Below are 12,724 nucleotides of genomic sequence, written 5' to 3' on the forward strand. Positions count from 1 at the left end.
AAGCTAAAAAGGAGGTGGCCTCTATTTCCCTGTTTGTAGTCTGTTGTGCCAGCCTCTCTCTCTCAACCCTAACGCAGTCCTGTGACCATCTTCTTGGCCTTTAAACTTGAGTTAAGAGTACTGAATCTGAAGTGTGAATCTTGTCCGTATAATCAGGTCAGCATCACCAGTTTCATGGATAAGAGAGCCAATTGGGAAGGCAGAAGGCCAAGGTTTAGAGCTGGACATGGAAATCAGTATAGAAATTTCAAGCAGACATGGATTTATCACAGAAAATTACGTTACAAATCCTTGCAAGAAAACACTTCGGCAGTTTTTAAAGAAAACTAAACATGCAATCACCTAGGACCTAGAAACTACACTCTTTGGCAAAAATAAAACTTAGGTTCGCACACAAAAATGTACACGAATGCTCACGGCAGTTTACTCGCCACAGCCCCAGACTGGAAATAGCCCCCATACGCTTTGGTAAGTGAATGGTTGAACAAACTACGGTACATCCACACCACAGAATACCACTCAACAATAGAAATGAAAGAACTACCAGTACACAGAAGTTGGCTGACTCTCCAGGAGACTTAACCTGAGTGGAAAAAGTCAGTCCCCAACGGCTGCAAAATAATTCTTTTTATGGAAACAGAGGATAGACTGGTGATTTCCAGGGGTTAGGAATGGGGAGGGAGAGGAGTGATAAGGTTATAAAGAACAATATGAGGGGTTGGCACTGTGGTACAGTAGGTTAATCCTCTGCCTGCAGTGCCAGCATCCCATAGGGGTGCTGTTTCTAGTCCTGGCTGCTCCTCTTCTGATCCAGCTCTCTGCTATGGCCTGGGAAAGCAGTAGAAGATGGCCCAAGTGCTTGGGCCCCTGCACCCGTGCGGGAGACCTGGAAGAAGCTACTGGCTCCTGGTTCCAGACTGGCTCAGCTCTAGCCATTGTGGCCATTTGGGGGATGAACCAGTGGATGGAAGACCTTTCTCTCTGTCTCTCCCTCTGTCTGTAACTCTACCACTCAAATAATTAAAAAAAAAAAAAAGATGAGACATCTGTATAGTGTTGGATCTATTCCATATCTTGACTGTGGTGGATGTACAAAACTACACATACAACCGTGTAGAAATAAACATACACACATATACACAACTGAGTACAAAAACTGGGGAAATCTGAATATGATTTTATCAATATCAATATCCTGCTTGTGATATTGTGCTAGTTTTTTAAGATGTGACCATGCCACTTGAGTACAAAGATCAATTTAAAAAAAATCTTTACAAGTAGTGTAGGAATTGGAGTCAGAGGGTCACCACTGGCAGCTGATGTCATGGGCATATCACCATAGCTCTAAGTCAGAATTTAGGAAACTACTCCTGCTGCACTGCTGCCTTCCCAATTGGCTCTCTTATCCATGAAATTGGTGATGATGACCTAAATTGGAGTCTTGCTGCCACAAACGCTACTAGTCAGACCAGAAGTAGAAAGATAATTGCTATTTCACTGCCGCCTGCCAGAGTGTGCAAGCATACATCTCATTGGTAGAACTCAGTTCACTTCTAATATGTCAGATGGAAAATGACCTGGGAAATGTGGGTTTTAGCATATGGAAGGCGAGAAGGCCATAGTATCTAGCATAACTAACCACTAGCCATATGATTCTGTGTGAGTTGATTAATCTTTCTGATCCTCAATTTCCAACTCTATAAAATAGGGTTCATTACCATACTTATCCTACAGACTTGACTGAGATATGATACACTGCCTGGAACTCTTACATGCTTAGCTAATCCATGCTAGTCATTGTCATTGTTTTTCCAATTTGAATTATAGCAAAAGATTAGTAAATGTTCCCTACGTGAAAGGCAAAGAAAAGAAAGATAAAAAAGGAAAGGAGATATTTTGGAGGTGAAGGAAGAGTATTGTTCTTCAATACTGGGCATCTACTCAATGGTAAGAAATGAGAAATAAAGATGTGACAAAAGTTGTTCAGCATTAAAGCACTATTTAGTATGGTTGACCTCCATCCGATCAGAAAACTTGGAGCTGGTGGCCTTCCCCTTTGTCTCCATACTTCATATTATGTTAAGTGAATATGAAAACGCTACGAAAGTCATAAAATTATATACTATTATACCCTCAGACTGCAGCTCCTTGAAAAATATTTGTTCTCTATGTGCCCTCAGAAGGAAGCTGAATATGTTTTGGAATTTAGTGATGTTTGAGGGTGAAGGTAGGAATGTCACCAGTTAGCTACAAAATTTATTTGCTTCCTCTAAAACACACTGTGATTTTATTGAATATTATATCCAAGTATGTGTCAGTTAAATGATATACTTGCTGCCATAAAAAAAAAGATGATTTGAAAGGCAGAGTTACAGAGAGAGATCTTCCATCCATTGGTTCACTCCTCACATGGCCTCAACGCCGGGCTGGGCCAGGCCGAGGCTATAAGCCTGGAACACCATCTGTGTTTCCCAGCTAGGTGGCAGGGGCCTTAGCACTTGGGCCATCTCCGCTGCTTTCTAAAACACATTAGCAGGGAGCGAGAGAGAAAACAGAGCAGCTGGGACTCAAAATGACATCCGTATGGGATGCTAGTGTTATAGGCAGCAGCCCGACCCACTACCCCAAAGCGCAGGCCCCTTGTCATCATTTTTCATTGGCTTTTTATCAACTCCTGGAGCATGCTTCTTCAACTTCAGCACTGCTGACATTGTGGCCTAGATGACTGTTGAGGCAGGCTGTCTGGGGCATCGAAGGACACCGGCCCAGAAATATGGCCTCTACTCACTAGATAACAACAGCACACCTCCAGTTGTGACAACCAAAAATGTATCCAGACATTGTCACACGTTCCCTGGGGGGGCAAAATCACCCACGTTTAGAAACTACTCTATCAGAGTAAAACACAATGAGGCCATGGGGCTCCCTACCTTCCAGTAGTAGCCTGTAGATTTCCTTCTAGTTCATGTAATCTTAGCGTGCCTCAGACACGGACTTTAAGTTGCCTGAATAACGCTGGGGAAATAGCGACCAACCCCTCTATCGACCTCCCTTTGCCAAACAAGCGAACAAGAAAACCTTATTTTCCTGGTAGCTGTCTGCTCTGGGCTGATCTGTGCCCTTCTCCCCATTCACACGTTGAAGTCAACCTTGGGTAATTAGAGATAGGCGGTCTAAAGATGTAATGAAATCAAAATGAAGTCATTTGAATATAACTAGAGGCCTTAAGAACAGGAAGCTAGGACACAGCACACACAGGGAGGAGGCCTGTAAACACGAAGATACCTGTTTATAGCCAGGGAGAGAGGCCTCAGAGGCACTCAACCCTGCGGACACTTTGATCTTCTCCAGCCCGCGCGCTGTGGAGAAATAAATCTGTTGTTCAAGCCACCTTTTCTGTGGTACTTTGTTGTGGCAGCCCTGGCAGACCAACAAACTGTCTTCAGGGTTTTCCAGAAAGACACCCTTCATTGTTGAACCATCCAGCCATCTCTGACATAAAGATGTTCAGGCCCTAACAACACTGATCATCTTCCCGTGATCTCTTCCACTGTCCTACTTCCATCCAGGACAGGTGAGCTTCCAGGGTCCAGTGCAGTAAGAGCAGGTCTCAAAGCTATGGAGTAAAAGTGGCGTATCTCCTAAAAACAGCACTCTCTTGACAACTGCTTCTTTGAAAATGCTAAAGCACTCATCGACCTCATTAATTTATGAGATATTTACATGAAAAGAATCACAATTTTATAGATAATCTAATAGATTTCAAAGACCTTCCTTGATTTTAGTGAGTTCCTGTGGTGCTTAGGGTCTCTGTACTCATTACTCCAGGGTGGCCTTCCATTGGCAATAGACATCTTTGCTGTCATTCTTACAGGTGAAGCAGGGTGTGAAACCAGAGGCGACCACCTATGCAGCTAGAGTATTCCTGAGGGCTTTTGGGGAACGGGGGATCTTTGATCTTTTTTCCGATTTTCCGATGTCAGATCTGCAGCACGACCTGCCTGTGGGTCACTGCCCCAGTAACTCAGGTCGCGATCTACTGGGAGGTGGAACAGGAGTCTGTCCGGGCAGGCAGAGCGGCGAAGGCCGGTCGGTTCTCTTCCACACACCTGCTGCTCTCCCAGCGCAGCTGCCAAATGTAAGCCAAATTCGGAAGGCACTGGGACGGGCCGCACCTCGCGTTTAAATTACTCTTTGAAATTTGCCACGTCGAGTTTCTGATTCGTGCGGCTCTTTCGACATTCCGCACGCGGCACACGGGTGGGGCCCGGCCTTGGACTAGTGCACTTCAAATGCACTCTCGGCTGGTTCCAGGCCTGAGGGACACGCCAGGGCCAGAGGGCCCGCCCAGGTGTGCAGTCAGTCACTGCCCACAGCCCTGGCCCGCTCCCAGGCCTTGTAACGCAGCCTTCCTTCAAGCAATGCGACCCAGAGCGAGCCACGCCACAGGACTTGGGTATCCAAGGCCCGCGACGCCCGGAGCGGAACGCAGAGCGTGTGGCCAGCTGCGGGTCCCCTCAGCGTGCTCGGGTGACGCTCGCAGGCCCCGGAGGCGGAGGAGGGCGCAGGACGCGCGGCGGGCGTCTGGGCCGCCGGGGGTCCGCCGGGGGTCCGCCGCCTCCTCCCTCGGGCTCGCCTCCTCCCTCGGGCCGCCCTGCCCCGCTGCCCCGCGCCCCGCAGGCCGCAGGCGCCGCCCTTCCCGCGCGCCGGCCGGCGGGGGGCGTGGCGAGGCGGCCGCGGGGGCGGGGCCTGCCGCCGTCACGGCGCCGACCGACGCGGATGACGCGGCGCCCGCCAGGCCGCAGCCGCGCCGCCGGCCGCCGGGCCCGCCTCGGCCCGCCCCCGGCCCGCCCCGCCGGCCTCCCGGGCGCCCCTGTCAGACTGTGGCGGCCGGCGGCGCGGCGCGCTCTCCACGCCGGCAGCTCCGCGAGGCGGCTCGCGCGCGGCACACCCCCACGTCCCGGCCCGCGCGCCCCGCCCTGCGCTCGGCCCCGCGGCCGCCCGCGGCTCCATGGCACACGCGCCGGCTTGCTGCCCCAGCCCGCGGGGCTCGGGGGATGGCGACACGGGCAAGCCCAGGAAGGTGGCGCTCATCACTGGCATCACCGGCCAGGTGAGTGCGCCGGCGGCGGCGAGCCGGGCCTGCTGCCTCCCGGGCACGTGCGGGCGCACGCCGGGGCTCCGGGAACACGCCCCGGGCGTCCCGGAAGGTGTCCGCCGCCGCGGCCGGGCGGAGAGTGCGGCGGGGGGCGATCGCGGCGGCGGCGCCGGTCCTCTTCCGGGCGGGATGCCTGCCTGCGGACGCGGCGCGCACGCCCGGGCGGGACCACCCGCTCGCACCTGTGCGCCGGTGCCGGGAGCCCGGGAGTGCGCCTGGGTGTCGTTCACTGCAGAGCTGTGCCGGAAGGGAGAAGACCGGTTATCAGTGAAACGAATCTGTGGGGTTGTCTTCGTTACGTCAGCGCTGTGTTACTTGCCGGGCTTAGAAAGCGAGGGAGGGGTCTGCCTGGCTGTTTTGGTTCCCCCTCACCAGATTTCCAGATAAAATGGAGAAAAGAGACTAGTGCCGTGGAGTCACCACCCAAGAAACGTCAGGAAACCGAGCAGAACTCCTCCAGAGGCTTGTGTGGGCATCTGAACACCTGAGATTCAGGGTCACTCATTTTGAGGTGTGTACACGCAGGCTGCTCTCAAAGAGGCCGGGTTCACTCCAGAGGAGTTCCTTGTAGCCTCAGGTGGAGCTGGCCTGAGCTTTGCTTTGGCTCCCCATGCTGCAGGCCGCGGGGGACAGTCCCCACCAACAGGCAGGCTCCCATGCTGCAGGCCGAGGGTGACAGTCCCCACGTGCAACAGGCAGGCTCCCCATGCTGCAAGCCGCGGGGGACAGTCCCCACTTGCAACAGGTAGGCTCCCCATGCTGCAGGCGGAGGGTGACAGTCCCCACTTGCAACAGGCAGGCTCCCCATGCTGCAGGCGGAGGGTGACAGTCCCCACGTGCAACAGGCAGGCTCCCCATGCTGCAGGCGGAGGGTGACAGTCCCCACTTGCAACAGGCAGGCTCCCCATGCCGCAGGCCGCGGGGGACAATCCCCACTTGGAACAGGCAGGCTCCCCATGCTGCAGGCGGAGGGTGACAGTCCCCACTTGCAACAGGCAGGCTCCCCATGCTGCAGGCCGAGGGTGACAGTCCCCACTTGCAACAGGCAGGCTCCCCATGCTGCAGGCCGAGGGGGACAATCCCCACTGGCAACAGGCAGGCTCCCCATGCTGCAGGCCGAGAGTGACAGTCCCCACTTGCAACAGGCAGGCTCCCCATGCTGCAGGCGGAGGGTGACCGTCCCCACTTGCAACAGGCAGGCTCCCATGCTGCAGGCCGTGAGGGACAATCCCCACTGGCAACAGGCAGGCTCCCCATGCTGCAGGCGGAGGGTGACAGTCCCCACTTGCAACAGGCAGGCTCCCCATGCTGCAGGCCGCGGGGGACAATCCCCACTGGCAACAGGCAGGCTCCCCATGCTGCAGGCCGAGAGTGACAGTCCCCACTTGCAACAGGCAGGCTCCCCGTGCTGCAGGCCGCGGGGGACAGTCCTCACTTGCAACAGGCAGGCTCCCATGCTTCAGGCCGCGGGTGACTGTCCCCACTGGCAACAGGCAGGCTCCCCATGCTGCAGGCGGAGGGTGACAGTCCCCACTTGCAACAGGCAGGCTCCCCGTGCTGCAGGCCGCGGGGGACAATCCCCACTGGCAACAGGCAGGCTCCCCATGCTGCAGGCGGAGGGTGACCGTCCCCACTTGCAACAGGCAGGCTCCCCATGCTGCAGGCCGCGGGGGACAATCCCCACTGGCAACAGGCAGGCTCCCCATGCTGCAGGCCGAGAGTGACAGTCCCCACTTGCAACAGGCAGGCTCCCCGTGCTGCAGGCCGCGGGGGACAGTCCTCACTTGCAACAGGCAGGCTCCCATGCTGCAGGCCGCGGGTGACTGTCCCCACTGGCAACAGGCAGGCTCCCCATGCTGCAGGCGGAGGGTGACAGTCCCGACTTGCAACAGGCAGGCTCCCATGCTGCAGGCGGAGGGTGACAGTCCCCACTTGCAACAGGCAGGCTCCCCATGCTGCAGGCCGCGGGTGACAGTCCCCACTTGCAACAGGCAGGCTCCCCATGCCGCAGGCCGAGGGTGACAGTCCCCACTTGCAACAGGCAGGCTCCCCATGCTGCAGGCCGAGGGTGACAGTCCCCACTTGCAACAGGCAGGCTCCCCATGCTGCAGGCCGAGGGTGACAGTCCCCACTTGCAACAGGCAGGCTCCCCATGCTGCAGGCCGAGGGTGACAGTCCCCACTTGCAACAGGCAGGCTCCCCATGCTGCAGGCCGAGGGTGACAGTCCCCACTTGCAACAGGCAGGCTCCTCATGCTGCAGGCCGAGGGTGACAGTCCCCGCTTGCAACAGGCAGGCTCCTCATGCTGCAGGCCGAGGATGACAGTCCCCGCTTGCAACAGGCAGGCTCCCCATGCTGCAGGCCGAGGGTGACAGTCCCCGCTTGCAACAGGCAGGCTCCCCGTGCTGCAGGCGGAGGGTGACAGTCCTCACTTGCAACAGGCAGGCTCCTCATGCTGCAGGCGGAGGGTGACAGTCCCCGCTTGCAACAGGTAGGCTTCCCATGCTGCAGGCGGAGGGTGAAAGTCCTCACTTGCAACATAGGCTCTGGATTATCTCCTGGGGGTGGCAAGTGTAGCGCGGAGGTGGAGGTGATAATCACAGCTGCTATATACTGCACTGGCATAGTCCAGTCAGTCGGTTACTGTTAGCTCATTAGTTGTGGCAACAAACTGCCCGAGGGTGTACTTGCATTGTCTCTGCTTTATAGATGTGGAAATAGAAGCATGGCAGTTTGTGTGATGTCAGACAGCTGAAGTGTCCACGTGGGATTGGAACTTCTGTTAAAATTGCCTAGCCTTGCGGAAGGATAAGTTGTGGGTGGGCAGACACAGTTACAGAATATTAGGCACAGTTTCAGCTACTGGAGGCCTGGTCAATTTCTGGTTTTTCATGTCTCTTGGTTTGCCTATGGCAATTGAAATAGGCAAGTGTTTGAAAACTGGAAAGAGGTTGGTAGGGCAAGGATCTCAGATTAAGGAAGAGAACACCTAAATTCAGGCAGTTAACGCAGGTCACGGCAGCCAGCATAGTGGCTTGGTGGGTTAATCATCTTGTGGTGCAGGCATCCCATATCAGAGTGCTAGTTTGACTCCCAGCTGCTCTGCTTCCAATCTAGCTTCCTGCTAGTACACATGGGAAGGTAGCGGTTGATGGGCTAAGTTTTGGGGCCCCTGCCACCCACATGGGAGACCTAGATGGAGTTCCTGGCTCTTGATTTTGTCCTGACTGAGACCTGGCTGTTGTGGACATTTGGAGAGTAAACCTGCAGATGGAAGATTCTTTGTCTCTTCCTATCTCTGTCACTCTATCTTTCAAATAAATAAATAGATCTTAAAAATAAAAAAAGAAGGCTTAAGGGCCTATATATTGACCTCTCCTTTTTTTCTATTACTAGGAACCTAAGTGCAGATGATTCATTTTTCCTAATTTCTCAGACTGGCTCTGAAACTCACATGTTTACCAAATTTACATAATCTCTTGAAAGCAGATTTTTTTCAGTATCATCAAGAAATCAGTTAAGATGTTGATGGGCTATATTAGTATGGCTTATAATAATTTAAGTATGAACCACTGCAAGTAAGAAATCTGACCTTATTTAGACCATTAAAAGTGGTCAACTGGTTGGTACTGAGTGGCCAGAAGTGTGTGGATGTGGCCTCTTCCTCTAGTTTGTCCGTAGACTGTCCAGGGGAATGTTCTGGAAGCATGCTCAGCATACCATCCCCTGACCGTGATGTTTTCTCTCTCCGCTTCATCCCATCTGTAGATACCTGCTATCTCAGTGTTCATAACTTGGTTCCTAGATCTGTCTTCCGTGCCGTGTCCTTGTTTGCCGTTACACTGGCTTCTGCAGTCTCTGAATTCTTTTGCTGCCACATAAATAGTTGCTGATGGAGCTTGTTCTATGCTTTTTGTTTCTCTCTTAGGACAGTGACTCCCGACCTGGGTATCAAGGGTCTCTGGAGGACTGTGACATTAACATAGAGTCCATCCTTATTGCACATTTTCTTAATACAACTGGATGAGAAGTTATCCAGCTACCCAGTCTGCTGGGCACTTTATATATATCCCCGCCTATGAGGCAGGTGTATCTTGTATCCCCATTTTACACCATAGTAAGTGAGCTTAAGTATGTTCTTTGAGCTCATATACCTCATGATTGGCAGAGCTGAGATCTGAACCCAAGAGTCAGGCTCCAGAGTGGTTGCTCTAAACCATTTTGTTGAGGGCTGGTTTTGTGGTGTAGTAGGTTAATCCTCCCCTGTGGTGCTGGCATCCCATATGGGTGCTGGTTCATGTCCTGGCTGCTTCTCTTCCAGTCTAGTTCTCTGCTAACAGCTTGGGACAGCAGTGGAAGATGGCCCAAGTGTTTGGGTCCATCACCCACGTAGGGGGCCAGAGGAAGCCCCTGGCTCCTAGCTTCGAATTGACTGAGCTCTGCCATTGTAGCCATTTAGGGAGTGAACCAGCAGATGGAAGACTTCTTTCTGTCTCTGTTGCTCTGCCTGTCAAATAAATAAATAAATCTTTAAAAAACATTTTGTTATTCTGTCTGTAGTATTAAGTCACAAGGCAGAGAGAGAGAGAATTGTCTTATTCTATAAAGAAACCTCAGATTCAAGGGCCACTGCTCGGCATTTTGGCTGTCAGGGCAAATGTGCCAGTGGGCTTAGATGGGTGGTCTCAAATTCCTGCTTGAGAGTAGTTCAGGCAGCCAAGGTATCCTCTCTTATGCTTCTTTAGTATGTTAGAGTGTTTCAGAAAGATCATAGAAAAATGGAAGTAAAAAGTCAGTTTATGGCCGGCGCCGCGGCTCACAAGGCTAATCCTCTGCCTTGCGGCGCCGGCATACCAGGTTCTAGTCCCGGTCGGGGCGCCGGATTCTGTCCCGGTTGCCCCTCTTCCAGGCCAGCTCTCTGCTGTGGCCAGGGAGTGCAGTGGAGGATGGCCCAAGTGCTTGGGCCCTGCACCCCATGGGAGACCAGGAGAAGCACCTGGCTCCTGCCATCAGATCAGTGCGGTGCGCCGGCCGCGGTGGCCATTGGAGGGTGAACCAACGGCAAAGGAAGACCTTTCTCTCTGTCTCTCTCTCTCTCTCACCATCCACTCTGCCTGTCAAAAAAAAAAAAAAGTCAGTTTATTTGGTGCAGAAAAAAATTAAAATCCACGTATAGTTTTTTCATAATATGCATATGAAATTTTTGAAGTTATACTGTTTACATATTTTTGAAATATGTGTATATATATACTTCATATGTAAATATTTATATACTTGCATGTACTTTTGGAAGTGTATATGCTTAGGCTTCTTATTCTAGCTTTTTCTTCCTACCCATTCTTTTTTTCAAATATTATTTGTTGATTTATTTTATTTGAAAGGCAGACACATACATACCCAGAATTCTCGTTCTTTGGTATACTCTCCAAATGGTTATAACAGCCAGGGCTGGGCCAGGTGAAAGCTAGGAGCCGGGCACTCAATCCAGGTCTCCCATGTGGAGGTGGGCCCAATCGGGCGAGTCACCTGCTGCCTCTCAAGGTGCATATTAGCAGTAAGCTGGAATGGGAAGTGGACCTGGGACTTGAACCCAGGCCCTCCAGTATGGGATGTGGGCATCCCAAGTGGTATCTTAGCCCCTGCACCAAATACCTATCCCTCCTCCTACCTATCCCTCCTCCTACACATTCTTTTTTCCCCTGCACTTTTTTATCTACTTACTTTTATTTTTTTGACAGGTAGATAGAGATCTTCCATTTGGTGGTTCACTCCTCAAATATCCACACCAGTTGGGTCTGGGCCAGGCCAAAGCTAGGAGCCTAGAACGCAATCCAGGTCCTCTACCTGGGTAGCAGAGACCCAAGTATTTGACCTATCATCTGCTGCTTTCCAGGTGTGCAGAAGCCTGGAACTGGAGAGAGAGTAGGGACTCCGATATGGGGTGCGATCATCCCAAGTTACATCTTAACTGGTATGCCAAATGCCTGCCCTCCTACTCACCTTTTTTTTTTTTTTTTTTTAAGATTTTTATTTATTTATTTGGGAGGTAGAGTTATAGAGTTGCAGAGAGTGAGAGGGAGAGACAGAGAGAAAGGTTTTCCATCTGCTGGTTCACTCCCACAATGGCTGTAACTGGGCTGATCCTAAGCCAGGAGCCAGGCGCTTCTTCTGGGTCTCCAGTGCAGGTGCAGGGGCCCAAGCACTTGGGCCATCTTCTGCTGCTTTCCCAGGCCATAGCAGAGAGCTGGATGGGAAGAGGAGCAGCTGGCACTAGAACTGGCACCCATCTGGGATCCTGGCACCACTGGCAGAGGATTAACCTACTGCGCTACAGCACTCCCTCCCACCCCCACCCCTTGATACAATAGCTGTGAATCCTTTTCCAAAGTCTATACCTTCTTAAATTGCCTTTAAGTAAACCCAGGCTTTGGCTCCCAGGCCCTCTGCCAGCCATCCCCATAGCTCACCTCCATTGTTAATGATGATTGCTGTTCTTTTCTGTACTCACGGAAATGTTCTGGCTGTTCTTTGAATACTCTGGCCTTGTAACTCTCTGGAGTCATTATTTGAGGCTGAATGGACAAGGCTTATTCCTTTTAACTTGACTAAAAGCCTTAGTGTTCTCAGACTTGTCCTGCCAAATGCAGCCTCTTCAGGAACTTCCTTTATGTTTGTGTATATGCAGTCTCTGTTGCTTGCATAGGTCATTTATATATCCTCCTTCTTTCAGATTGTAAACTGCTTTGAAGATAGAAATCTCATTTTCAGCCTGTCACTTCTCTAATGGCTTCACCTAGAGGACTTAAACATTTTGACCTATTTTTCTGTTACCAGAACACATCTTCACTCTGTGTCTGCAGTGTGCAAGGCCTGGTTTGATGCTGGTGTGGATATCAAGAGATGTAAGGCATACTTTCTGCCATTAGGACCTTATAATCTTCGAAGAGCATAAGACAGTGCACATGAAAACTCAGAACATAAGAAAAATTTAGTTTGGCACAATAATGTTAGGGGTCAGGTGAGTACCTCATCCAACCTCTGAAAGAAGTCATTGGATGTGAAAATAGAAGATACTTTGTTCTGGATAAAGAGGAGTGTAGAGAGGGGAAGTTTTCAGGGACAGTGAGGACAAATCTATAGTAACAATGGTCAGAAAATGAATGTAAAAAATTATTTGTGTCACTTCTAAAAAGTAGCTTCAAAAAAAAAAAAACACATCATTGGACAATGATAAAAAAGAATGAAGACAACCTAGAGATTGCTGTGAGAGCAGTAGAAAGATGGAGATAATATGTCAAGACGCAAAGCGGAGGTTGAGTGCCATCAGTTGCATGCAACATTCAGCTTTGAGCTCTCTGTTGGGATGAAGTAGGTAAGCAAGTGAGGCACCTTATTAATACCAAGCTCTCACAGGGATTTGACTTTTTAATCCAAAACTTAGAACAACACGACAGAAGTTACGTATCTAATAGTAGTTCTTAAACGAAGAGAACTGTATTCATATGATACTCCTGTAACTCCTTGATGATAGGGCAAATTACGCTAGGGAGCAGCTTTGGAGAACTG

General features: G+C 51.4%; 1 protein-coding gene and 1 long non-coding RNA gene across 4 annotated transcripts in view; one reads left to right on the plus strand and one right to left on the minus strand.

The window, feature by feature from the left end:
• Positions 1 to 4,674, minus strand: part of LOC127493224 (uncharacterized) — a 56,172-nt gene extending 51,498 nt beyond the window's left edge. For all 3 annotated transcript variants that reach the window (XR_007923342.3, XR_016234386.1, XR_016234387.1), the window contains exon 1: positions 3,286 to 4,674. This is a non-coding gene — a long non-coding RNA (uncharacterized LOC127493224). The remainder of the gene's footprint in view (positions 1 to 3,285) is intronic.
• Positions 4,675 to 4,862: 188 nt separating this feature from the next.
• GMDS (GDP-mannose 4,6-dehydratase) overlaps positions 4,863 to 12,724 on the plus strand; it is a 628,352-nt gene continuing 620,490 nt past the window's right edge. The window contains exon 1 of the mRNA XM_051855925.3: positions 4,863 to 5,113. Within this exon, the coding sequence (XP_051711885.1) occupies positions 5,012 to 5,113 (102 nt within the window). The 5' untranslated portion in view covers positions 4,863 to 5,011. The remainder of the gene's footprint in view (positions 5,114 to 12,724) is intronic.

This window comes from Oryctolagus cuniculus, chromosome 5 (assembly GCF_051225735.1).
Source record: "Oryctolagus cuniculus isolate XC-2025 breed Fujian yellow rabbit chromosome 5, ASM5122573v1, whole genome shotgun sequence".
Lineage (NCBI taxonomy): Eukaryota > Metazoa > Chordata > Mammalia > Lagomorpha > Leporidae > Oryctolagus > Oryctolagus cuniculus.